A 27,106-nucleotide genomic window follows, 5' to 3' on the forward strand; every position below is an offset into this window, starting at 1 on the left:
CAGAGCGGGGGCGGAAGAGAGAATCTTAAGCAGATCCTGTGCTCAGCATGGAGCCCGATTCGGGGCTCATCCTGGGATCATGACCTGAGCCAAAATCAAGAGCTGGATGCTCAACGACTGAGCCACCCAGAGACCCCCATACCTGGTGCATTTTAAAGGCAGCAATGCTTTTTCTCCCCCCTCTGATAAATGTTATAGCTATTGTAGAGAAACCAAATTATAATTTATTTAATTAAATATTAAATTAGATATTGTGAAGTCAGCAGTTGAACAGATGAATTACAGATATTTTATTTTTGCCTATCCTATAGAGGCTACCTTAGGTACCTCCTCTTCTTGACTTTTTCTCTTGCCCCTCCTCCTCCTCCCAACTCTGTGTGTGTGTGTCTGGACTTAGCAGAGTGGCAGTAGCTATTATTCAGGACAGACTAACCAGTCATAGGTTGCGTTAATTGAAGTAGAGAAGAAAGGTGGTAATAGCCCTTCTGTAGCCCATGTTGGTCAATCCGCATGCGGAGCTGTGGGTACCCTGTTCTAGAGGGACAGGTATTCTAGAATGCTGTGACAAAAATGAGTCTGGGCTGGATGTTTCTCATCTGTGCTCTTGCTGCACCCTATCTTGACCTTTCCCAGGAGTGTCTAAGCACAGGGTGATTGACTGTTTGGTGCTGTGGAGAGGATTCCAGCCCTGGATGTTAAACCAGATGGTCTCTTATAGTCCATTCTAATTCAGCAAACATAAGACTCTTAACCAGGTCCATGGGAGAAACTTCTGGGTATGCTCAAAATCTGTCTTTTATTTCCGTACTTCAAAAGTAAAAGCATTCCTGTATTTTTTAGTCTCGAGTAATTTCTAAATTTAAAAAGTATATATATTTTTTATAATATAGGAGACTATTTAAAATTGAATTGCGACTAAAAAAAATGAATGCCTACTAAAGTATTTGGTGCTAAAAGTGGAAGAAAAACATCCTTAGCCTCACACCCAAGTAAAACCACTGGTAACGTTTTAGTGATTCTTTCTGGTCTTTTAATGTATGGGTTATTTATAAGTACACGTAAAGTTTGCTGGCACGATTTTTGAGAACTGATCTGGACTGCTTTTTGTGCCATTCTTCCTTCCTGCTTCAGACGTGTCCCTCTTCCTGTTTAACATGTTTCTGGATCTCCTGCCTACCCCTGCCTCAGTGACCAGATTCTCTCCTGTCTTACTTCCCCTTCTTCGCTAGCACTTTCCTCTTGGTACATCAACATCCATGGGCCTTTCTCACTGGAAGGAAAAACACCTCCACACAACCCACTTCCTCCACCTCCTGTTATCCTCCAGGTAGTTCTTTTGAAATCAAGCTTTTGACAGAGTTCTCTGCAGCCCCTGCCCCTCTGCCTCCCTTCTTGTTCACTCAGAACCACTGCAGTCTGGCTCCCACTTCATGCTGCACTGCATTGGCTCTTCACAGTGCCTCCCAGCTGCATGCAGCTGCTATCTGCCCTGGTATCCGGTCTCACCTCACATCCTCACATTTCTTTCTTTCTTTCTTTCTTTCTTTCTTTCTTTCTTTCTTTCTCTCTTTTTCTTTTTCTTTCTTTCTTTCTTTCTCTCTCTTTTTCTTTTTCTTTCTTTCTTTCTTTCTTTCTTTCTTTCTCTCTTTCTTTCTTTCTCTTTTTCTCTTTCTTTCTTTCTTTCTTTCTTTCCTTCCTTCTTTCTTTCTTTCTTTCCTTCTTTCTTTCTTTCTTTTTTTACAAGTGGATCAGTTTATTAAGTAGGAAGTGGAGAAAGTGGGGCACAAATAGAAGTATGTAACACCCAAACTGAACCAAATCTGAGATTCCTGAAAAAATATCTTTAGGTTACACAGTTGGCCACTTCTCCCCTGTTGACACAGGGGCTTATCAGGGGAGATGAGGGAATAAGTCAGGTGACAGGATCAGTGGTTGCTTCCTGGGGCTGGGATGGAGCTGGGAATGATCTCTATGGATTTTTTTTTTTTTAATTTTTTAAATTTATTTTTGAGAGAGAGACAGAGCATGAGTAGAGGACAGGCAGAGAGAGGGGGAGATACAGAATCTGCAGCAGGCTCCAGGCTCTGAGCTGTCCGCGCAGAGCCCAACATGGGGCTCACACCTTGGGAACCGCAAGATCATGACGTGAGCTGAAGTTGGACGCTTAACTGACTGAGCCACCCAGGTGCCCTGATCTCTGTGGAGATCAAGGCCAGGTCTTGAGCTCAGGATCAAGACTTCATAGCGGATGGAGCCAGACCAAGCAAAGATGGCTACAACCATGAAGCCCTGCACAGCAGTCTGGGTGCACATAATGAGCTGAGGACAGTGGCTCTAACCCCGATGGAAGCAGTAGAGGCTGTAGGTTAGGGCGGCCGGACGTGCACAGCCAGCCTACAGTTATCACTGGGTTCTTGAGGGTCTTGCAAAGGAACTTTCCCCTGAAGCTTTCCAAAGTGCTGCAGACACTGGGGCTAAAGCCCTCGGTCACTAGGGGCTGTGATGGTTCAAAGGGTGCCTCCAGAGTAACAGGGGCCACCATGTCCTGGGGAACAGCTTTGAGAAAATACTGATTTTTTTATTGTAATCAGTCTTGACTGCAGCTTTTGACACTTCCTTTCCTCCTCTAAGCACTCCACTTCCTTGACTTTTTTTTTTTTATTGTGGTAAAAAACACATAACGTAAAATTTGCCATCTTAACTGTTTTTGAGTATACGGTTCAGGAATGTTAAGTATGCTCACATTGTTATGAAACATCTCCAGAACTTTTTTTATCTTGCAAAACTGAAACTCTGTACACATTAAACAAAATTCCCCTTCCTCCAACTCCCTTGACTTTTATGAGCCTCTTCTTGCCAGAATTTTCTCTTATCTCTGGTCAGTCTCAGACTTTAAAAAAAATTTTTTTTTGTAGGCTTCTTTTTTTTCCCTTTCCTTTTAAATGTCATTATTAAAGTATTCTTATGCACTATTGGTGGTAGTATAAACTGAAAAGGCCTTTCCAGATGATAGGGAGTATATTATCTAGGAAAATAAATCATAGTCCTGTCATTCAACCCAGCAGTTTTTCCTCTGGGAATCTGTTTTAGGAGAGAGATTTGATCTTGTGCTCAAAAAAAATCATGTTACCAAAGTGTTAATTGCAACATGATTTGTTTCAGGGGTAAAAAATGGCAACCAGACAAATGTAAGTCCTGAGGGGAATGGCAAAATGCATTGTAACCAATGTTTGGACTAGTAGATTGGAATTTAAAAAAAATTTTTTTTTTAATGTTTGTTTAGAGAGAGACAGAATGCAAGTAGGGGAAGAGCAGAGAGAGAGAGGGAGACACAGAACGGAAGCAGGCTCCAGGCTCTGAGCTGTCAGCTGACTCTGGCTCGGGATATGATCTGGTTCGTGAGTTCGAGACCTGCATCAGGCTCGTCCTGACAGCTTGGAGCCTGGAGCCTATTTTGGATTCTGTGTCTTCCTCCCTCCCTCTCTCTCTGCCCCTCCCTTGCTCACACTCTCTCTCTCTCAAAAATAAAATAAACAAACAAACAAAAAAAAATAGGGGCGCCTCAGTGGCTCAGTCGGTTGATCGTCCAACTTCAGCTCAGGTTATGAGTTTGCAGTTCATGAGTTCAAGTTCCACATCGGGCTCTGTGCTGACAGCTCAGAGCCTGGAGCCTGCTCCAGATTCTGTGTCTCCCTCTCTCTCTACCCCTTCCTCACTTGGCACTCTGTGTCTCTCTCAAAAATAAACAAAAGTTTTTTAAAAAAAAATAAAAACTGGGGCTCCTGGGTGGCTCAGTTAGTTGAGCGTCTGACTTTGGCTCAGGTCATGGTCTTACGGTTTGTGAATTCAAGCCCCGTGTCGGGCTTTGTGCTAAGCCTGTTTTGGATTCTGTGTCTCTTTCTTTCTGCCCCTCCCCTGCTCGTGCTCTGTTTCTCTCTCTCTATCTCAAAAATTAAACATTAAAACAAAAAAAAATTTTTTTATAAATAAATAAATAAATAAATGAATGGAGAATGTAGTCATGTATTACTTGTGAAAAAAGGAAGGTAAGAAATAAAGCAAAGAATCAGTGCCCTCCAGGGTTCTATATTCTTCAGACCCTTCCTCATATTCTGTTTTTATTCTGTGTACTTTCCCTGTGTGGCTTCTCAAAACCCCTGGTGTCAGCTACCATCTTCAAGATTTCTACTTGGAATCTCAAACTCTACATGTCCAACACTAGGATCATTGTTTTTATTCCCTAATTCTGATCTTTTTATTTAAATTCTTATTTTGGTAAGTAAGAATTCACCATTAACTATCTAAGGCAGAAACAAAGGAGTCATATACATTCTTCTTTTAAAAGAAGAAAGAATATAGATTCTTTCTCTTAATTGCCTTTATTTGAGCCTTTATACTATTTTTTTAAATGTTTATTTACCTATTTTTGAGAGAGAAGGAGAGCACAAGTGGGGAAGGGTCAGAGAGAGAGTGAGACAGAGAATCCGAAGTGGGCTCCAAGCTCCCAGCTGTCAGCTCTGAGCCCGACACGGAACTCGAACCCACAAGCTATGGGATCATGACCTGAGCCTAAGTCAAATGCTTAACCAACTGAGCCACCCAGTTGAGCCTTTATATTTTTCTGAATTTTTACAGTAACCTCCTAAAAAGGTCTTTCTCTTACTCTTATCTTCCCTACCGCCTACTTTTTCTACACTGCTGCCAGAATTATCTGACAAACAGAAAACCGATCATGTCAATTTCTTTTTTTTTTTTAAGTTTATTTATTGATTTTGAGACGGAGAGATAGAGCACAAGTGGGGGAGGGACAGAGGGAGAGAGAGAGAGAGAGGAGAATCTGAAGCAGCCTCTGCACTGTCAGCACAAAGCCCAATAGAGGGCTCAAACCCAGGAACCATGAGATCATGATCTGAGCCAAAACGAAGAGTCAGACACTTAATTGACTGAGCCACCCAGGAATCCCTGATCATGTCAATTTCTTAATCAAAGGATTAGAGTTAGTGTCACCTGGAATGATACAAATCAACATATGCTTCTATGTGATGTATTAAGAACACAGTATTACTTCCATGGCATTTTTGTCCAAAATGAAACCTGAATTTAATCATGAGGAAACATCAGACAAACCCACACTGAGAGACCTTCTCATTTAACTGGCCTGTATTCTTAAAATACCAAGGTAATGAAAGACCCAAAAGTGTTAGTAACTTTTTCAGATTAAGAGAGTTTAAAGAAGCTTCACAATTCAGTGAAACACAGTCTTGAATATTGTTTTGCTAAAGGAGATTATTGGGACAAGTGGCAAAATTGGAAAGGGGTTAGTAAATAATAGTATTATGTCAATGTTAGTATCCTGATTTCTATAATTTTACTATCATTATGTAAGAGAATGTTCTTATTTTTAGGAAATACACAGTAAAGTTATTTAGGGGTAAAGGCAACAAGTTTATAATTTATTCTCCAGTAGCTCAGAAAATTTTTATCTATTCACATTTATATAGAGCGATTATAAAAAATATGGTAGGGTGTTAACATTCAGGGAATCTAGATGAAGGGTAAATGGGGTCTTTTTACTATTTGTGCAACTTTTCTGAAAGTCTGAAGTTGTCAGAATAAAAATATATAAATGTATGTCAACAAAAGAAATCCTTCAGGTACTTCCATAGCTTTCAGGTTAATTTCAAGTATAGTGTAGTGTCCCAGGGCCTTCAGTGCTTGGCTGCTGCCCACCTCTCTTTACTCATCTTCCAGCCCATCTCTGCCTAAACTCTCAGCTGACTTCTTGCTTCTTCATGCTATTTTATCTACCTTAGAAGCCCCATAGGGTTGTGGGAGAGGGATGGGCTAAATGGGTAAGGAGCACTAAGGAATCTACTCCTGAAATCATTGTTGCACTATATGCTAACTAATTTGTATGTAAATTAAAAAAAAAAAAAAAAAAAAGTCCCATCCCCTGCTCCACAATGCTAACTCATCATTCTTTAAACCAGTGGTTCTGAACCAGGGGTGATTTTGTCCCTCAGAGGATATATGTCAAAGTGTAAAGACATGTTCGGTGTCACAACTGGAGGACTACTACTAACTTTTGGTGGGTAGAGGCCAGGGATGCTGCTAAACACTCTTCAGTGCAGGCCAGACCGCTACAACAAGGAACTTTCTAGCTCAGATGACTACAGTGCTGTGATTGAGAACACTTGTTCTAAACATACTTTGAGAGCCATTTGTCAGAAGTCTTTCTGACCATCCCAAGTCTGGTTTAGAATTCTCTCTTCTGTGTTCCTCTAGTACCTTGTGCTTTTCTCTTCCTCGTCACTTATCTCAGGGGGACTAGGTTTCATTAGGCTTATTGGTATATAGATGGCACTCAGTAAGTGTTTGTTATTTGAATACTGTGTAGATTGTTTTACAGTAAAGTTTTTGGCTAAACTTTTTAAAGTTTTTTTGTTTTTTTTTTTTTTGGTTTTTTTTTGAGAGAGAGTGAGGGAGAGAATGAGCGGAGGAGGGGCAAAAAGAGAGGGGGACAGAGGATCTGAAGCAGGTTCCATGCTGACAGCAGCAAGCCTGATGTGGCCCTCGAAACTCGTGAAGCCCAAACTCCTTACATAAGACTTCTCATGGCAAGGCCCTTGCTTGCCACTCTAGCCTTGTATCTAGTCACTCCCTCCTTTGGATCCTTCAGGTCAACCTTTTTCTGAACCATGTAGAGTTCCCTGAACCAATCATATGCCCTCTTACTTCTGGGCTTTTGAATGTGCTGTTTCATGTGCCTAAAGCCCTAATGCTAATGCCCCACCCTGCCCCCATCCCCAATACCTAGCTACTCTTGTTTGTCCTGTTGGTGACACCTACTCCTGTAAAACTCAAAACTACCCTCTCCTTTTAGCCTGGGTTAGGTGTCCACATCTCTTGCCCTCATAATGCCCTGTCAAACATTTATCACTTCTTTTTTTTTTTTTTTTTAATTTTTAAAGTTTGTTTATTTTGAGAGAGGGAGAGAGAGAATCCTAAGCAGGCTCCACACTGTCAGCACAGAGCTCAACATGGGGCTCAAACTCACAGACCGTGATATCATGACTTGAGCCGAAACCAAGAGTTGGACACTTAATTGACTGAGCCACCCAGGCACCCCGGTCACTTCATATTTTAAGTGTATGGTTATGTAATATCTTCTACCATTAGAATTAAGTTTCTTGAGTCAGATTTCTTTCTCCCAAATGACTGGCACATAGTAGGCTTTCAATGAATAATTGTTGGACAAATGAATGGATCTTGGCCATGAGTTCCAGGTTGGCACATATTTGTAGGCTTCTTCTGAATTGGCCTCTTTTTCCTCTTGCTCCTTCCAGGACCTGGGTTTCAGTGATGAGACATGGGGTATGATGTAACCCGTTTCCAGGGGGATGTTGACGAAGACCTTATCTGTCCTATTTGCAGTGGTGTCTTGGAGGAGCCAGTCCAGGTGAGTTGGTCTGGTGGCAGGTTTGGTGGGGCACTAGATGATAGTAGAGCTAATGAAAATGTTCATAAGTAATGGGACCAGTGGGAAGTCACTGTGTTCTGGCCTCCCTCCCCCACCCCCTTGGCAACACACACATACAGAATAGAGGTTTGGTGCAGAGGAGCAGTGGCAGCTACAAAAGGAATAGGGCCTTTCAGAGTCTGTCTAGAGGTGGATGCCACAGAAGTCCAGCGCTTCAGATTTTCTTCTGAGGTCACTCTGAGATTTATTCTGCTATAAAATGGTCACCTGTTTTCTGTCTTCTGACAGTAGCTCAGGAACTTCCCTTTGTAGGGGCTCTGACTAGGTTCCATGTTCCTACCATGTTTGAACTTCTGGACTCTCCTAAGTTTTCTCTGTATTTTGATGATGTAGTGTTTCAGTTAATCAGCGAGTCTGCCTGCAAGCCTTTTCATCCTGCCCTACTCTCTAACAAAGAGGGAGTAGGGAACTGTATGTACTGTCCTATTTCCTTCTTGGGACTTGCTGGAAAAACCAATTAAAAAACAACTTTAAAAAATTCTTGAAATGTTTATTTATTTTTGAGAGAGAGAGAAAGTGCAAGCGGGGAAGGGGCAGAGATAAAAGGAGACTTTAGGCTCCCAGCTGTCAGCACAGAGTTCGACGCGGTGCTCAAACTCACGAACTGCGAGATCATGACCTGAGCCTCAGTGAGTCACTTAACGGACTGAGCCACCCAGGTGCCCCTTAATTTTTTTTTTTTTAATGTTTATTCATTTTTGAGAGACACACACACACACACAAAGTGTGAGCAGGGAGAGAGTAGAGAGGAGACACAGAATCCCAAGCAGACTCCAGGCACCGAGCTATCAGCACAGATCCTGATGCAGGACTGGAACTCACGAACCCTGAGATCATGACCTGAGCTGAAGTCAGACGCTTAACTGACTGAGCCATGCAGGTGCCCCATGGAAAAAACAATTTTTTTTATTTTTTAATTGTTAAAAACTAATGAGGAGAAACTCGTGATTAACAGGCAAGTATAATAAGTGAGATGAAGTCTTAACAGTAGCATTCATGGGAAATCATCCTGCATGGTCCTTATTGCCTGCCCTCTGTAAATACCAATGAATCCTCTGGCAGTCCTGGCTGGCTAGACATAATCCCATTTTCCAAACCAGGACACGAGTCAGTGAGGTCTCACGGCCCTTCCCCAACTCATTGCTATACAGCTCCTGGGGGCTCCTCTTGATCCTTTGAGTATATTCTTATTCCAGTGTTCAACCAGTCAAAGGAGCACTGAGCTGACTGAAAGGTGCCTGAGCTGACTGAAAATCCGACTGCATTCCAATGGCAGCTAGCCCTGGACCTATACCCTGTCTGGGCCTTTGCAGCCTACTGCCAGTAGAACTATTGGCTGGGTGTGGAGCAAGCTATTGGTGGTGTCGAGAGGTCATGGGGTGTGTCAGTTCCTTCCCTTCCCCTGGCAGGGCCTTGTCTGTTTTCTGGCACTATCATTTGAGGTGAGTCACGTGTGGAGAAGTCAGTGTTGGTTCATAACTGTAAGTCAGGAGTTGCCCCCCCACCTCCACCTTTTGGGAGTAGGCCAGGAAGACCTCAGGATGCCAGGTTACCAGACACATATCCAAGGGTAGAAGGCATCTGCTAGGAATGCTGATATCCCTACATCATATTTATTTAATTTTTGAATAGGTGATAAGTTCATATGGTTCAGAAACCAAAAGAGTAGAAAGAGGCATACCATGAGAACTCTTACTCCATCCTTGTCCCAGCCCATATAATCTCCTCACAGTTAACTCTTTTTATTATTACTTCATTTGCCCAACTTTCTTACGTGGAACATAGCGCATTCTGTATATTTCTGCAGGGGTGGCAAGATTGGATAGAATGGTCACGAAAGAGGTGACAGTCGGGCTGAAATCTGAATGACAAGGGGATGTTCATGCTAGGATTTAGAGGAAGAGCATTTCGGGCAAAGAGAAGCTGCAAAACCGGAGATGCTGAGGCAGGAGTGAGCTGGGTATAGACAAAAACAGAAAGGAGGTCAGACTGGCCTGAACACAGCACTGGGAGCATGGTGTGTGGTGAAGAGAGGTCAGAGGCACAGGGCCAGATCAAGCAGAATTGTATAGGTCCTGAGTAGGAGTTTGGACTTATTTTAAGTACAAAGGGAAGCCATTGTAAACTTTTAAGCAGGAGTGATATGATCTAGTTTGCATTTTTAAGTGATCACTGTGGCTGACGAATGTAGAATGAATTATAAAGGGGTGAGGTAGAAGTAGGGAGACCAGTTAGAAGACATATTTAATAATATAGGTGAGAGATGATAGTTTGAACTGGGTTAGTGGCAGGACAGATGGGGAAAAGTGGACAAATTTAGGATTGTTTTTTGGAGATAGGATCTGTAAAGATTTTGGAAAGAAATATATCTTTGAGTGAAAAATAAAAATCTATTGACAGTTGCATTAGTGACATTGTGAATGACTCCTTCTGTTACGAAGCCTTTCTTTGTTTTGGTCTTTGGTGCCTGTGTGCACCTTGGAGGCAGAACCTGTCTTGTATTGTAAGCACCTAGCAGAGTGTTTGGGCAATAGCACACCATTCGTTCATCAACAACTACTAAATGCCTACTGTGTTTGTCCCATGCCAGAGGCCAGGGAATCCTCTCACTTTGAGGGATTAAACTTTAGAGGTTATCTGATTTATCAAAGAAGTAAGCTGAAATACGATCTTTATGAAATTGAAAAGAATGTGACTCTATGAGAAAATGGCTCTGTTTGGGAGGATAGGCCTCACCATTGGGATTCGAGGCAATGCCTCAGGTCAGCCCTCATAAAATAGGAACCTGGGCCCACACAGAGAGGACTCTTAACTTCTCACCAGGAGTTCAAGGTGCTTGTTTTGTTTTGCTTTCTTATATTGCATTTTTGCCAGTAAATCTCTTCCCTGTGTCCTCTCTACTCATCCTTCAAGACCCATGTCAAATTATGTCCTCCATAATAAATACGTGCCCTGATTGACCTAGCCTAGAAAGATCTCACCCTCCTTTGGATTTCTTTGGCAGTTATTGTGTATGCAATCCAGTTGGCAATTAATAATCGACTGCCTTGTGTCATCTCTCCTATTGTCCTGGAATATTATTTATACCTCTTATCGTTACATAACTTTTTACTTGTTTGTCTTATGTCACAATTCGTTTGGAATCTTGATACAGGAAACCTATCTGAAGCCTGTCCCTACACAGTGTCTTGCCCATAGTGCATCTGTCCTTCCCTGTGACCCCCAGGGACCTCTGGCCCTGGAAGCTGCTCAGAGGCTTGAGTAGCTTTGCGGAGTTATCATATTCAGGCTCTTAGCTCCTGCTAATTCTCTTGTGCCCCTTTTGCCCTGCTCTCCCTTCTAGGCACCTCATTGTGAGCATGCTTTCTGCAATGCCTGCATCACCCAGTGGTTTTCTCAGCAGCAGACATGTCCGGTGGACCGTAGCGTTGTGACGGTCGCCCACCTGCGCCCAGTACCTCGGATCATGCGGAACATGTTGTCAAAGCTGCAGATTGCCTGCGACAACGCTGTATTTGGCTGTAGTGCTGTTGTCCGGCTTGACAACCTCATGTCTCACCTCAGCGACTGTGAGCACAACCCCAAACGGCCTGTGACCTGTGAACAGGGCTGCGGGTGAGATTACTTCCCTTCCCCTGCCCCATACAGATAAGGACCTTCCCATTTATAACTCCCCCTCTCCCCCCACCCCTTTTTCCCAGATCCCTTGCTCACCAGCTAAGGCAGTTTCCTGTGCACATACACAAGGAGTGTCCTTGGCCTCCCTGGCTCTCTACCCCAAGATGTCACTTCGTGCTGCTTTTTCAACTATGATCTTTTTGCTCTTGCTTTAATAAAAAAAATGAGGCAGCAGTTCCCAATCTGTGTGCTAACACTAAGGGTTGATTTCCTTTATTCTTCCTTTTCAGCCCAGTACTACTTTCTCTTTGTCAGATTGACTGCTCTAATTTCTAGCCTTCTCATATTTCCTCTTGCCCTGTTCCTTTCTTTCTTTGGGGTGTGAAATAGTTGATTACATGCTGATAGCCAGGTCTGTGAATCTAGGGCTTCTCAGAAGGAATGAGTGAGAAGGAAAGGAGAGCCATGTGGTAGATAAAACACTGTCTTAGAAAGGGAAAGAGGCCCAGAGAAAGTAGATAGCAAAATGATGTGGGAGGAGCTGTGGAGAAGGAAGTGAAAGGAATAAATAAGAGGGGAGGCCTGAATGTTAGAAATCTGGGGTAGAAGAAAGCCCACTCAGCAGTTTTGTGCCTTTGCCCACATGTCCCATTGAGCGTTTCTGTTCTGTTTGTTTCCCACCCTGGGTGGCAGCCTGGAGATGCCCAAAGATGAGCTGCCAAACCACAACTGCATTAAGCACCTGCGCTCAGTGGTACAGCAGCAACAGACACGCATCGCAGAGCTGGAGAAGACCTCAGCGGAGCACAAACACCAGCTGGCGGAGCAGGTAAGGCCCAGAGAACATACGGGAGAACCTGTCCTTAATATGCAGACATGTGTATATAACAGATGTGTGACTATGTGTAACTGCATGCGTGTGTCTGTGTGTATGTGCAGAGAGCCATGGGTGAGAAGCACCAGTGTGAGCCTGCAGCTCGGTGCCTGTGCTTGTGTGCCTGGGTGAGTGGATACTCTGCCTCTGGCTTGGTAGGGAATCAGATTGGAGCTCGTCTCCCTTTCTTTCATCCCATCAATGTCATTCATTCACCTAACATTCATCAAATGCCTTCTCTAAGAAGGTACTCGGCTAAGCACTACGGATACAGCTGTGAATGAGATAGTCATATCCCTGTCTTCCTGAAGTGTATAGGTCTGGTTTTTCCTCAGATCTCTCAGTTGCCCTCATTCTCAGACTAACTTCTGTCTTTCATCTGTTGTCTGCCCTAACCATCATCCCTGGTTCTCCTTCCCTCCAACAGAAGCGAGATATCCAGCTGCTAAAGGCATACATGCGTGCAATTCGCAGTGTCAACCCCAACCTTCAGAACCTGGAGGAAACAATTGAATACAACGAGATCCTAGAGTGAGTGTCACTCAGGACATGGAGTCACTTGCTCCACATCCTGGCACCTAGCCCTGAAAGGAGGAAGCGCAAGGGATGGCAGAAGGGCGGGTAATAAAAGGGCTGGGCTGGGGCCACCGCTTTTCAGATGTTGGGATGAAGGATAGGGACCAAGGAGAAGAGGATAACTTCCAGCCCCACTATAGGATCTCCTATTCTATTGGGTGGATGGAAGGGAAAGCTTACCCAAGTATTCAGTTCATTGAGACTTAGGTGAGTACCCACATGTACAGAGCCCTGTATTAAAGGCTGTGGAGTGTTAGGAGGGCCAAAAAGAAATAGACATTGTCCCTGTTGTCAGGTAGCTTACAATCCAGAGAAGACAGTCAGTGCAAATCCAGGGGAAGGATCTAAAATGCAGCATAAACAAGCAAAGTCTAGAATCCCTTTCAGTGCTGGAGTCCCATGCAATTCATAGACTAAACTCTTAAGTGTGAATCAATATATAGAGAGTAAACAGTGCTGCATGGGACACAGTATAGAGGAATAATCACTTCATTCGGTAAACATTTGTTGAGCACTTAGTACGTGCTAGGCACTGTGTGTGTTTAGTGTTGAGATTTTTAAGAAAAATGACAGAAACTCTGCACTTTTGAGTTTCATCTGGTGAGTGACATGTGGTGACTCACACGGGACCAACTAGGGAAGGATTTAGAGTTTCTGAACTAGTGATGGAAAAAGGAAGATGGGAGATTAGGGTTAAGCTGAGCACCAAGTGGGAGGTCATTCCTATTAGGAGAAAAAACCAATGAAGAAAAGGGGGATGAGCTGGAATGACCACCTTCAACCCCCTCCACACAGGTGGGTGAACTCCCTGCAGCCAGCAAGAGTGACCCGCTGGGGAGGGATGATCTCGACCCCAGATGCTGTACTCCAGGCTGTAATCAAGCGCTCCCTGGTGGAGAGTGGCTGTCCTGCCTCTATCGTCAACGAGCTGATCGAAAATGCCCACGAGCGTAGCTGGCCCCAGGGTCTGGCCACACTAGAGACAAGACAGATGAACCGGCGCTACTATGAGAACTACGTGGCCAAGCGCATCCCTGGCAAGCAGGCTGTTGTCGTGATGGCCTGTGAGAACCAGCATATGGGTGACGACATGGTGCAGGAGCCGGGGCTTGTCATGATATTTGCGCATGGTGTGGAAGAGATATAGGAGATCTCGACGGGCTAGCAGGAAGAGATGGCAGTCAGAAAGCCCATCGCTCCAGCAGCTGGTCCCTGAGTCCTCCCTACTACCCATAGTACTGTGGCTTACACACGGGCCACATGTTTCCCTGCTCTTCTGGCACTGAAGGGCCCCGGGGCACTTTGCTCAGCCTTTCACGTGGGAAACACAGATTCCTTCCTTTTACGTAATTTCTTCCCCTAAGATGTCTGTAAATTTTCAGTCAGTTTGGAAAAGTCCTCACCTCTATATCTGTTTTCCTGCCTAGGGTCCCTGGTTCTAGATATTTTTAGAAAGCACAAAGAATTTTCTCTAGAGGATCAGGGTGGAGTGAGGAATATCTAATCGTTCCCCCTCCTCCAAAACCAGGGAATCAGAGCAGGCAGGCCTGTTGACACTAAACAGCACTTAGAGGGCAGCTCTGGGGAGCAGACATCCTGAAGAAATGGTAAGGGTGGAATCAAAACCCTAGAAATAAATAATGAGGCCAGTAACTGGCCCTTAGGGAAAGACTGGACCTCTGTGCCAAGCAATACTCTGTCCAGCCCACCTTACAGGTGCAGGCTCCTGCTGGTTCTGCAGGTGTGCAGGTTAGGATGCCGAAAATTTCCAGATGAGCTCTTCTTTCCTACATTTTCTCATAATTAGGGAATGACGGTTGGGAGTAGGGGATTAGTCTGTTGAGGTGGATGTGTTCAGCAAGAAGCAGCTGTCTGGCTTTTGCTGAAATCAGGTAGGCACTGCCTCTGGCATGGGCCGTAATAGTTCCATAGACCCCTCTCCAGCCCTGTGATTGTAACTAGTTATTTTGATAATTTCCTTTGGCCATTGTTTGTATTTCCTTCTCTCCCTCCCCCCCCCCCCCCACTTTTTTTTTTAGAATGGCCTGGTTATGGCTACCCTACTTTTCCAGTCCAGCCACATTGTTGGCAATCTAATTTATTTACTTTTTTTTTTTTTTTTTTTTTTTAAGAAAGGAAAAAGAAAAAAAAATAACAAAGCTTAAAACTTTCTTTTGATATTCCTATTGTGGGGGTTCTGGATAGGGTGGGATGGGACAGGGATGGGATCTGTTTTATATTTTTCCTTTTCAGCACAATCTTTGGCTTTAATATAAGAAGGGCCCAAGGGAGTCCTTGGCTGAACTTATGTCTGCCCCAACCCTCCATAACCCCATCTGAGATGAGACGCTTCTTTTGTTATTCCAGTGATGGATGTGACAGTCCAACATCAATGCCTGTGCCCTCTGAACTTTGCTCCAGTCCTTCCAGGGGTCTCCTTGTAAAACTCTGTATTAATTTTGAAGACCTTGCCATCACCCCAACCCCCAGTTTCCTTGGAGATACATAGCTGGATTCTAAGCTTCACCAGGCAAGATGGGAGAGACATGATATCTCTGTGTCTCTGAGTACAGGCTGTGCATTGTCTTACCCATGCCCTCTGAGAACTTCAGCTCCATTTTAGGCTACCCAGGCATTCCTTGATCCCTAGCTAGGGTGGCTAGTAGAGCTAGAGAAGGGGAGGGATAGAGGGTGTGATTATTCTAATATACCAGTGGGAGTGGGGTTGAAGACATATGGCCATATAACAGTTTCTTCTCTCTTTGGAGTTTTATTTCCGGGCCAGCTTGCCTGCTATAGGTCTGGGGAGTTGGGTCATGGCTCCACTGGGAATGGGGTGGAGGGATACAGCTTGAAGGGAGTAGGGAACAGTCCTGTGTTCCAGCTCCAGGACATTGTGCTCAGGAATTTGAAAACGCTGCTATACTTAGTCTGGTTACTACATTTCTTCCACTCCCCTCTGACCCTGCCTGCCTTACTGAGGCCCATACTCTCCTGTCATCACCTTCAGACAGAGCCAGGAAGCTCAGTTAAGGCTTCCCTCCCCTTTGCACTAGTGTCTCTGCGGGTTGCTGGTTGTGTTATATGTGCTGTTCCATGGTGTTGACTGCACTAATAATAAACCTTTTACTCAACTCTCAATTCTTAATTCAACATCACTCCCCTTCTTGTGATGCTTTCTCCTCTGCTTTGCCCTTTCTCTCACCTTGATTCCCCTTATTTCTTGCTTTATAACCTACGTTTGTCATAGAACTAACCTCTGTTTTAGGAGGATGTCTGTCTGGGAGTGTGCACCTCACTTTGCTCTGTGTGCTCTCCTCCGCTTTCCCTCCTGTCTCCTGTTCTGTAGAAGCCAACATGTTCTCTCCAGTGACCTGAACTGTGTTTTTTTTTTTCCCAGGGTTTGCCTTTGCCCAAATTCCAAGTCTTCCCTAAGTGTTCCTGGGGTTTTAGGACAATTTCAACAGAAGAGATGCATGTACCTTTCTCCATTGTCCCACAAGCACCTTTGCTTTGGAATCTGGGATTCCATCGCAGTCAGGGATGCCTCCACTACCCAGTGTCTCCTAGCCAGGGAAGTAAATGTGAGGAAAGGAACCTGGAATGATGGAACCTGGTGTGGTTGTCAAATCTTGATAAACCCTTTCACAGGCATCTGCTGCCACCTTCTCCCTGCCATGAGAAAAAGAAAATCTTTTTCCCCCAGTAGTATATTTGCAATTTGTTGAGCATTTATGATGCACTTCCTGTAAATCCATTAATACCCTCGATACTCTAGTGTGTGGTTAAAAAACAAAAGGGCATAAGGACATTCCTGTGCTCTGAATCTGCTACACTTTCATGTGCACAAGGTCTGATTCTAAAACACTGGTGAACACATACATACATACACTATATATATATATATATATATATATATATATATATATATATATATATAGTGTCTAGTGATACCAGGAGTGCTTTTTTTTTTCCCCTGAAGCTTATTCAGAATTACTTTCAGAACCTGTTGCTCATTCTTGTGAATGTCACAAATGGTGCCAAATCAATCTTTTAGGGTATTTTGGTTTTTGGAAACAATATTCATTGAATATTCTGCAAGGAACTCAGGTGGGGATGGGTGTCATGTAGCACAATGGCACCTACTTTCAAAGAATGTATTCCATAATGGAGATAAGTATATAGGAATAATAAATGTGGTAAGTAGAGCTACAAGCAATATGTGAGCAGAGGGAAGATAAAGGCACCGATTCTGATGGGTACCAGGAAATACTTGTTTAGGAGAAGTGGTATTTATTCTAGATCAGAGGTTGGCAAACTGAAGATTGCATCCCGCTGCCTGATTCTGTAAAAATGTTTTACTGGAACCCAGCCATGCCCATTTGTTTATGTATTGTCTGTGGCTGCTTTGAGATTATAACAGCAGAACTGAGTAGTTGCCACAACACTATGACCCACAAAACCTAAAACATTTGCTACTTGGCCCTATAGAAAGTTTGCCAGCCCATTGTAGACTTTTAAAGTCAGGAGAATGGGTGGGGAAATATAGAGGGTTGGTTTTGATTCTTTACTTCAGTGTGTTAATTTGAAGAATCGGAACATTTTCCTACATTGCCAACATAACATGCTTAAAATTAACAATCTATATTCACACTTCCCTAACTGGTTTAAGAAAGTACTTTTAGAGCTAATTTTTGTCCAGCCCTGGATCCAATCCAGGAACCATGTATTAACTATCTTTTGCACTCCTGCAACAATCTTTTTTGTAACACTGATTTGTTGAAGAGATTGGGCCAGTTGTCCTGGAGAGTGGTCTTTTTGGATTTGATTGATTGCTTCTGCGCGGTGCCCTTTAACTTCCTCTACCCTATTTTTGCTAAACAGAATTTGATCCAGAGCCTGAGAGATTCAAGTTAAGCAGTTCTGAGGATAGAAGACATCACAGGAGAGCTGTTCTATGTTGTGTAACATCAGGTGATAGGCCCAATTGTCCCACCATTAGTCTGATCTCTTCATGGTATACTTATATGGTTGAGAGGTTTTTTTAAAAGCTGCTCAGGTGCCCTGAGGAGGGGGCAGCTGGCAGTGTAGTTCAGGTGGGTTGCTGCCATACAGCAACAGGGGCCCCATATTGTCAAATCTTACTGCTTCTCAAGAACCATTGGACATCCTAGTGTTTATTCTAAATGCCACAAGTTTTCAACGTTGGCTTAATTAAAAAAAAAATTTTTTGTGGGCCATAAAAAACAGGGTCCACCAGTTTGCAACCTCTGCTTTTAGGTTGAGACCGTAGTGTGAATAAAAACAAGTTATGGTGAAGGATATATTAAAGAAGGAAGACACCAGTGCAATCTGGAGCATAGAGTTTGTTGAAGGAAATGGTGGAAGATAAGACTAGAAATAGTTTGGGGCCAATTCTTGGGGGGCTTTGAATACATGGCAGGGAATTTGGTCTTTAATTTTTCAGGTAAGTTTTTGACGAGGAGTAACCTCCAACTCATGATTCTGGTGGCAATGGAAAGACAGTGAAAAATTGGTGACAATACCAAATAAGCTTTGCAGTAAATCATGCAATAGGATGAGAGCTTGAAAGAGCGGGAAAGAGGACACGAGACAGGGAATAAAGTTGACAGGCCTTAGTAACTCACTAGATTCACTCAGCCAACACTTAGGGCATACCTGTCATGTGCCACACGTGACATGTATTTGAGATGCACAAATAATTGAGAAAAAAAGTCCTTAAAGGAATTTGCAGTTTAGTAGGTGACAGACACTTGAACAAAGGAAATGTAAAATAATATATTGCTAATAAGGACTAAGTACAATGGAATGATGAGGAAGAAAGGGTTCAACTACCTACTACCAACGGTGAGATGCTTCTCAGAAGAATCACTTAGGGATGGGGATGCCTAGGTAGCTGAATCGGTTGAGTGTCTAACTCTTGACTTTTGGCCCAGGTCATGATCTCATGGTCATGAGATCAAGCGCTGTGTCCAGCTCTGTCCTGGGCATGGAGCCTGCTTAAGATTCTCTAGGGGCGCCTAGGTGGCTCAGTCAGTTAAGTGTCTGAATCTTGATTTCGGCTCAGGTCATGATCTCATGGTTCATGAGTTCAAGCCCAGCGTTGGACCCAACATAGAGCCTGCTTGGGATTCTCTCTCTCTTCCCCTCCCTCCTCTCTCTCAAATATAAACATTAAAAAAAAAAAAAAGTTCTCTCTCTGCCTCTCCCCTGCTTACTCTTTCTCAAACATTTTAAAAAGTGACCTTTAAAAAAAATCCTTTAAAAGAAGAATCACTGGAACGGAGTTCTGAACAAGATCAGATACTGGCAGTGAGGAAAGAAGGTTGGACATTTATCGTGATTTGGGCACTATTGTAAGTATCAAACATCTCATCATCCCAACGGTTTTTATCAAAAGGTGCCTATTGCCATCTCCATTTTCTATGTGGGAAATAGCTAACAAAATTCGCATAGCTAATGATTAGAACTGGGATTTGAACCAAGAAAGTCATTTCAGAGCTTGAGTTCCTAACCAGTGCACGTAACCAGGGTCACGTAACCAAAGATGAGTCACAGATAAAAGACTGAGATTTCTCCTGTGAGAATGAAAGATAGGGTCATTATTAACCTGAATAGGCAGGAGGAGAGGATGAGCAGGTTTCAACGGTGAAGTAATGAGCTCAGGTGGGGAACGTTGGGTTGTAAATACTATCACATAAAGGTATTTAGCCAGTAAATGGAAACGTGGATCTGGGGCTTAAAAGCATGTGGATTTGGGAGTTATCTGCCCAAAGGTGGTCAAGAAATTCTAGGAATGAAATGCCAACACCAAAAGGACAGGATGAAGGCTAAGAATGGACCGGGGGTGGGTGGATTCCAGAAGTAATCTGGAATAAATTCTGGAAATAGATGCATGATAAAGTTGGCTACTGCTGCAGCTTAAAAAAAGATTTAGAATGATTTTTTTGTATGATAATAGGGTTATAGTGTGTGTGCGTCTTGAGTACAGTTGACAAGTAATGAATCATTTAAATGTGGCTCATAAACTAGCTGTGAAGGAGTTCCAGAACTGTTTTGTGCAACGATGGCACTGCATAGTCACATAAAAGCAATTTTGGATAAGGTCTCCTAATTTGTCGCTGAAAAGTTTAGTAGGGGAAGGCATTAGCTACTCAGTTATAAGAGAGAGAACTTCATGAGAGAAGGTATTAAGTTGTCAATGGAGATGCTCAGCCTGATTAAATTGGGGGTATCTCGCTGGGAAGAATTAAGGATTTTTAAAAAATGGTTGAATTTAGGCAGGGTGTGTTGATCACAGAAGCATGTTTCTCTTTTTGTTTTAAAATACCTTTTTTTTAATGTTTATTTTTGACAGAGAGACAGAGCACGAGTGGGGGAGGGGCAGAGAGAGAGGGAGACACAATCCGAAACAGTCTCCAGGCTCGGAGCTGTCAGCACAGAGCCCGATGCAGGGCTGGAACTCAAGGACCGTGAGATCATGACCTGAGAAGTTGGATGCTTAACCGACAGAGTCACCCAGTTTCCCCTAAAGTATTTTTTTTAATGTTTATTTTATTTTATTTTTAATTTTTTTTTTTAACGTTTATTTATTTTTGAGACAGAGAGAGACACAGCATGAACGGGGGAGGGGCAGAGAGAGAGGGAGACACAGAATCGGAAGCAGGCTCCAGGCTCTGAGCGGTCAGCACAGAGCCCGACGCGGGGCTCGAACTCCCGGACCGCGAGATCGTGACCTGAGCCGAAGTCGGACGCTTAACCGACTGAGCCACCCAGGCGCTCCAATGTTTATTTTATTTTTGAGGAAGAGCAAGGGAGGGGCAGAGAGGGGGACAGAGGATCTGAGGCAGGCTCCATGCTGACAGCAGAGAGCCCAACACAAGGGCTCCAACCCATGAACTATGAGATTATGTCCTGAGCCAAATTTGGAAGCTTAACCGACTAAACCATCCAGGTGCCCCTAAATAAACATAAAAAAAAAAAATGTATCTCATGATATTTAAATGTGGTTACTGCAGAAAAAAGTATTTACTCTCTTGAGCAACACTGCTGATTTATAAAACCTAATATCTTAATTTTTCCAATAAAACTCTTCCCTACCATTTTCTTTGTAAAAACAGTAATTTTAAAATTCAATGTGTAACACTTCCATTCTATACATGTGGGCCGATATTAATCCTTCCCCTTCTACAAATACTTTTTTTTCCCCCACAAATACTAAGTTTTCGTTTCAGGTTCCCCAATGAGCAGAATAAGAAGGGCAAGATGAGATGGAGCAAAAGAAAGCTTAAGAGTTGTCTGGTTAGCCTCCAGATCAAAATATAACCAAGAGTGACATTAAAACAACCCCTTCAGGAGCCCTCAGATTTCCAAATAGCTCTGAGGCTCAGAGTCTTTGATTTGCCTGGAACACTGTAGATCATCCAGATCAACTACCATCATGAAACCAAAATCATGAACAAGATTCTATATCCCCTCTGCTTGTCTCTAAGAAAGTCGACCATCATCTGAGTCCCATGGTAGACACCTTCTATTACTAGATATTGAGTCAAAATCTACCTTCCTGATGCTTCAGCCTATTGAAACCCAATAGTATCTTCTGTTATTCTGTTTCTGTGTGACAACCTTCCAATTAGATGAAAAGTTGGCTGTCATGTCCTTCCTAAGGCTTCTTCATGCTAAACACCCACAGTTCTTTCAGTATCATTTCAAGTTCCTTCTCAATTCTGGCAATTGACCAATGGAAACACTGAGAACCCTCAGGGCAAAATCAATGTGACTCTTATAGTGGTGAAACTGGGGCATCTGGAAGGCCACTGTAACAGATGATGTGATGGAAGAAGAAATGATTGATGAATCATGGGCATAGGAGAAAAGAAAATGTCAGATTAATTCTTAAGATTGGAAACTAGATGGAATTGAGAGAATAGTATTAACAGAAATGGGAAAAGTCGAGAATGTCATCTTGGGAAAGGAGCAGTTTGTGTTTTGGGTGACATTAGGTCAACTATGCAGTCATAGGTAGCTGAAGGTACAGGACCAGTTTGGCTTGGGATTTTTGTCTTGGAGTAGGAAAAAGAATGGAGCTTTTGGCAGAATTCCACAGAAGGAGGGAGAAAACAAATGAGATGGAGAAACAATGTTCTAAGAGAAGAGAGTACTGTGAGTGTCTCTGAAGTCCAATAAGAAATCAATAGTTTCGGGGGCACCTGGGTTGGCTCAGTCAGTTAAGATATGACTTTGGCTCAGGTCATAATATGGTTCGTGAGTTTGAGCCCCGTATCGAGCTCTGTGCTGACAGCTCAGAGCTTGAAGCCTGTTTCAGATTGTGTCTCTCTCTGCTCCTCCCCTGTTCGCACTCTGTCTCTCTCTCAAAAATAAACATTTTTAAAAGTTTAAAAAAAAGAAAGGAAGGAAAAAAGAAAGAAAGAAAGAAAAAGAGAGGGAGGGAGAGAGAGAAAGAAAGAAGGAAAGAAAGAAAAGAAAGAGAGAGAGAAAGAAAAGAAAGAAAGAAAGAAAGAAAGAAAGAAAGAAAGAAAGAAAAGAAAGAAAGAAAAAGAAAAGAAAGAAAAATGATTTCAGGGCTCCTGGGTGGCTCAGTCGGTTGAGCATCCGAATTCAGGTCAGGTCATGATCTCTTGGTTCGTGAATTCAAGCCCCACATCTGGCTCGCTGCTGTCAGCGACAGATTCTCTGTCCCCCTCTCTCCCCTGCCCCCCCCCCCTCACTCTCTCAAAAATAAACATTAAGAAACTGAAGGTTTCAGGGGCACCTGGGTGGCTCAGTTGGTTGAGCATCCAACTTCAGCTCAGATCATGATCTCACAGTCTGTGGGTTCAGGCTCCACGTCAGGCTCTGTGCTGACAGCTCAGCGCCTGGAGCCTGCCTGCTTCGGATTCTGTGTGTGTCTCTCTCTCTACCCCTCCCCTGCTCATGCTGTCTCTCTCAAAAATACATATTTTTTAAAAATTAAAAAAAAAAAGAATCCAACTTTAGCTCAGGTCATGATCTCAGTTTATGAGTTCGAGCCCAGCGTTGGGCTCTGCACTGACAGCCCAGAGCCTGGAGCCTGCTTCAGACTCTGTGTCTCCCTCTCTCTCTGCCCCTCCTCCTTTCACACTCTCTCTGTCTTTCTCAAAAATAAACATTAAAAAAAAAAAAAAAGAAATCGAAGTTTTCAAAGTTAGCAAAGGTTTTCACAACAGAGTATTAAGATAGTAAGAAGCTAGAGGCAGAGAGTATACATTTTATTCAAAAAACAGAAGTAGAGATGCCTGGCTGGCTCAGTTGGTGGAGTATGCAACTCTTGATCTTGGGGTTGTGAGTTCAAGCCCCATGATAGGTGTAGAGATGGGTGGAGGTGTAGAGATGGGTGGCTTAGTTGGTTAAGCATCTGACTTCAGCTCAGGTCATGATCTCACCATTCATGGGTTCGGGCCCTGCATCGGGCTCTGTGCTGACAGCTCAGAGCCTGGAGACTGCTTAGGACTCTTTGTCTCCCTGTCTGCCCCTCCCCCCCCCCCCACACACACACTCTGAGTCTCTCTCAAAAGATAAATAAGCATTATAGCCCCGCGTCAGGCTCTGGGCTGATGGCTCGGAGCCTGGAGCCTGTTTCCGATTCTGTGTCTCCCTCTCTCTCTGCCCCTCCCCCGTTCATGCTCTGTCTCTCTCTGTCCCAAAAATAAATAAAAAACGTTGAAAAAAAAAAATTAAAAAAAAAAAAAAGGGGCGCCTGGGTGGCGCAGTCGGTTGAGCGTCCGACTTCAGCCAGGTCACGATCTCGAGGCCCGTGAGTTCAAGCCCCGCGTCAGGCTCTGGGCTGATGGCTCGGAGCCTGGAGCCTGTTTCCGATTCTGTGTCTCCCTCTCTCTCTGCCCCTCCCCCGTTCATGCTCTGTCTCTCTCTGTCCCAAAAATAAATAAAAAACGTTGAAAAAAAAAAAATTTAAAAAAAAAGATAAATAAGCATTATAAAATTTTTATTTTATTTAAAACACTTTTGGGGCGCCTGGGTGGCTCAGTCAGTTGGGCGGCCGACTTTGGCTCAGGTCATGATCTCGCGGTCTGTGAGTTCGAGCCCCGCGTCGGGCTCTGTGCTGACAGCCCAGAGCCTGTTTCGGATTCTGTGTCTCCCTCTCTCTGACCCTCCCCCATTCATGCTCTGTCTCTCTCGTCTCAAAAATAAATAAACGTTAAAAAAAAAATGTTTTTTTTAAATAAAAATAAAAAAAATAAAACACTTTTTTGTGTTTATTTTTGAGAGAGAGGGAGAGACAGAGTGTGAGTGGGGGAGGGGCAGAGAGAAAGGGAGACACAGAATTTGAAGCAGGCTCCACACTCTGAGCTATCAGTGCAAAGCTAGACTCGGGTCTTGAACTCAAGAATCGTGAAATCATGACCTAAGTTGAAGTCCAACGCTTAACCAATTGAGCCACCCAGGTGCCCCATTAAAAAATTTTAAATAAGGGGCACCTGGGTGGCTCAGTCGGTTAGGCGTTGGACTTCGGCTCAGATCATGATCTCGTGGTCAGTGAGTTTGAGCCCCGCATTGAGCTCTGTGCTGCCAGCTCATAGCCTGGAACCTGCTTCAGATTCTGTGTCTCCCTCTCTCTCTGCTCCTCCCCCGCTCGCTCTCTGTCTCTCAAAAATGAATAAACGTTGAATTTTTTTTTAATTTTTAAATAAAATAAAATAATCTAAAGAAAAAATAGAAGGAAGTAGAAAACAACGTGATGATTTGGAACTGTCAAATAAAGGTGTAGTTTTGTTCTGATTTAATGGATTGATCCTGTGCAATTTGAATGTGTTATGGAAGGATGTTTATGTAAGTTTCCTTAGGACTTTGAAATGAGTGGGCTTTACAAGCCTATGTGGAGAAGGTAACTTTAGGGCAAATGAGCAAAGTCAAATACCAAGCCAGAAACTACAGAATGCCTGGGGGGACCTGATCATATAAGTCAAGGAAAGGTATAAGGATAGGGGATTTGTTGGGATAAAAGGGGTAAAGTGAAGGAATTGAGTTCAGGTGGGCGGTGGGGATGGTAGAAATTTATCTATTGTACATGAAGGTTTGAAACCTTGGCCTCTCACCTATGACAGTTACAGGGAAAATATTTGAGAGCGAAAGGTATGATCTCCAAACACCAAACAACCTCTGCTAGCTTTTCCGTCCAGATCCTCCATTTTGTAAGCCATGGTGCCTTCTTCCCTTCACAATATAGTTGTTGGTTGCCCTCTGCTGGTCAATTTTGGTCTTGACTCTCCAGACATTTAAATCTGAGAGCATGCGCAAAATGGCATTTGGTAGGAAGCTTGAGTACTGAGCCTGTTAGTTTATTAACTCATTCACTACATATTTGCTCACATCCGTGTATAAAAACCTAGTAAAGGAAATACAAAAAAAACAAAATACACAGTCCAAACTCTCAAGAAGCTTACAGTCCAATCTGAATGAAGATTAAAACATGTATATGTAACTACTGTAAAAACACATCGAGGGGCACCTGGGTAGCTCAGTCAGTTGAGTATCCAGCTCTTGATCTTGGCTCACTCAGCTCAGGTCATGATCTTATGGTTGGTAGGACCTAGCCCTGCATTGGGCTCTGTGCTGACAATGTGGAGCCTACTTGGGGTTCTCCCTCTCTGCCCCTTCCCCACTCACGCTCTCTCTCTCTCTCTCTCTCTCTCTCTCAAAATAGACATTAAACACAGACACACAGACACATAGACATAGACACACACACCCACACACACACACACACACATCCATTTACTCAACAAAGATTTTTTTTTTTTTAATTGAGTGGCTTATATGTGCCAGGAATTTACGTCCTACTGGGGAAGATTGGGGTATTGTAGGTGACAAGTAACTAGAGAAGACTTCTCAGGACAACTGACATTGAAGTAGAGGTTGAGTAGAAGGTGAAGATGAGAAAGATTATTTCAGGCGGAGAACAGAATGAACACAGACAAATACTATACCAGGAATGCCAGTGGATAGAATGTAGTGAATGTGAAAGAATGGTTAGTGAAAAGGGACCAGGTCAGGAAACCCAAAAAGCAGCCATGAAAGGGTTTAAGGTCTCTGGCTACGACTGGATGCTTTAGTGCAGCTTTCCATATATTAACTCATGTGGTCCTCATAACCCTACTTTCCTCATGAAGGCCCCAGCAAGTAGTGGGTCTAGCCTGCCCTCACCCTGAAAAAAATGGACAGACTTAAGACATATTTAGGAAGCAGAATAAATATAACTTTTAATTCTTACAGAAGTGTGTCAAAGGAGATTCCTTGCATGCAACCAGGTGGATGGTGGTGGTAGAATGATGGGTTCCAGCTGGAGGAATCAAGAGCTTCAAGGAGGAAAGATGAAAGGATGTGCAGGATGGGAAGGGATAAATGATGGGGTATGAAGGAGGGAAGGGTACAGTGGTGAGGGTGATCTCGGAGAGAAGAGCATGAAAAAGGGTATGAAGGCAGGAAACTGCAAAGTGTAAGTGTGGGGAAAGCTCTATGAATTACTACTGAAGTCCCTGCACTTGGGGAGATTCATCTTGGAGAAGATGCTGCTGTGCAAGAAATGAAATACAAAAAGAACATCCTCAACAAGTATCCCAGATATTTCCTATGATCAGAAATTGGTGGGGGGGGGGGGGGGAGGAAGAACCCAGTAAGGTGAGTACAGGAGGGTTAGAGGTCAGAGAAGGAATTAATTCCCTAACCTGGTTAATACACAGAAAATTTAGAACAGTACTTAGCACATAATGAGCATTCAGTAAAAAGTGTTATCTCCCCACACTCCAGCTCCAGCCATTATGTTTCATAACATAAGCTGTTATGTTTGACAGGCTACTCCCTCCTAGCCCAGTGATTTCTGAGATGCGCCTCCTCAAAGAAATCCAAATGAGAGTATGCTTTTTCCTGGGTCTCAGTGATAATCAGACTTCTGGTCATGAAATCCAGAGATGCCCTCTCTTCCTGGAAATTCTAATTTTAACTATTACAGCACAGGAGGCATTCAGATTTCCAAAAACCTAACCCTTCTTCAGCCAAATCCTTTGCTATTCCCTTCCCCAAGAATGAAACGTGTGTCAAAGCTCTAACAAACCTGAAGCTACAGAACTGCGAAGGTGTCCAGTATCCTAGCAGCCGATACAGTTGTGCAAATTAAGCTTCCCATGATCACCTCCATCCGTCCCAATCCAGGGGTGAGACCTCTCAGCTATTTCTGACACAGAAAGGTAAATGCTGGAAAGACACGTGCGAGGGGAGTTCCTTTTACGTATCCTGAAGGAGAAGGAGAGGGAAAAAAAGCGGCCGTCACGAACAGGATTCGAACCTGTGCGGGGAAACCCCATTGGATTTCGAGTCCAACGCCTTAACCACTCGGCCACCGTGACTTCCAAAACCATGTTTTGCCGCGCGCTTACAGAAGGGGTCCGCACTGCGACCAGGGAGGGAGTGTGGCAATGGGAAGC

The 27,106-nt window shown here is 43.6% G+C and overlaps 1 protein-coding gene, 1 long non-coding RNA gene, 1 other non-coding gene and 1 pseudogene across 3 annotated transcripts; 1 reads left to right on the forward strand and 3 right to left on the reverse strand.

Annotated features, from left to right (window-relative positions):
- Positions 1-1,708: 1,708 nt before the first annotated feature.
- LOC128775053 (HIG1 domain family member 2A-like) lies at positions 1,709-2,828 on the reverse strand (annotated as a pseudogene).
- A 4,518-nt stretch (positions 2,829-7,346) lies between these two features.
- RNF41 (ring finger protein 41) lies at positions 7,347-15,749 on the forward strand. Its single transcript, XM_019454759.2, has 5 exons — positions 7,347-7,459; positions 10,884-11,155; positions 11,852-11,987; positions 12,460-12,563; positions 13,404-15,749. Exons 1-5 carry the CDS (start codon positions 7,370-7,372, stop codon positions 13,753-13,755), a joined length of 954 nt encoding a protein of 317 aa, XP_019310304.1. The 5' UTR covers positions 7,347-7,369; the 3' UTR covers positions 13,756-15,749.
- A 10,110-nt stretch (positions 15,750-25,859) lies between these two features.
- Positions 25,860-26,905, reverse strand: LOC109270327 (uncharacterized). The gene is made up of 2 exons (XR_002081493.2): positions 26,737-26,905; positions 25,860-25,981 (listed from the first exon to the last, which is right to left on the reverse strand). It is a non-coding gene; the product is annotated as an uncharacterized LOC109270327 (long non-coding RNA).
- A 41-nt stretch (positions 26,906-26,946) lies between these two features.
- On the reverse strand, positions 26,947-27,028 carry TRNAS-CGA (transfer RNA serine (anticodon CGA)). Its single transcript has one exon. It is a non-coding gene; the product is annotated as a tRNA-Ser (tRNA).
- Between the last annotated feature and the right edge of the window lie 78 nt (positions 27,029-27,106).

The sequence above is a fragment of the Panthera pardus genome, unplaced genomic scaffold, assembly GCF_024362965.1.
Source record: "Panthera pardus isolate Hobbes unplaced genomic scaffold, ASM2436296v1 HiC_scaffold_6, whole genome shotgun sequence".
Classification (NCBI taxonomy): Eukaryota; Metazoa; Chordata; class Mammalia; order Carnivora; family Felidae; genus Panthera; species Panthera pardus.

Coding starts and splice junctions, on each gene's coding strand:
- RNF41 (XM_019454759.2), top strand. CDS start 7,370: ATGGGGTATGATGTAACCCGTTTCCAGGGGGATGTTGACGAAGACCTT. Junction 11,988..12,459: donor AACACCAGCTGGCGGAGCAG/GTAAGGCCCAGA, acceptor TCCCTCCAACAG/AAGCGAGATATCCAGCTGCT. Junction 12,564..13,403: donor GAATACAACGAGATCCTAGA/GTGAGTGTCACT, acceptor CCCTCCACACAG/GTGGGTGAACTCCCTGCAGC.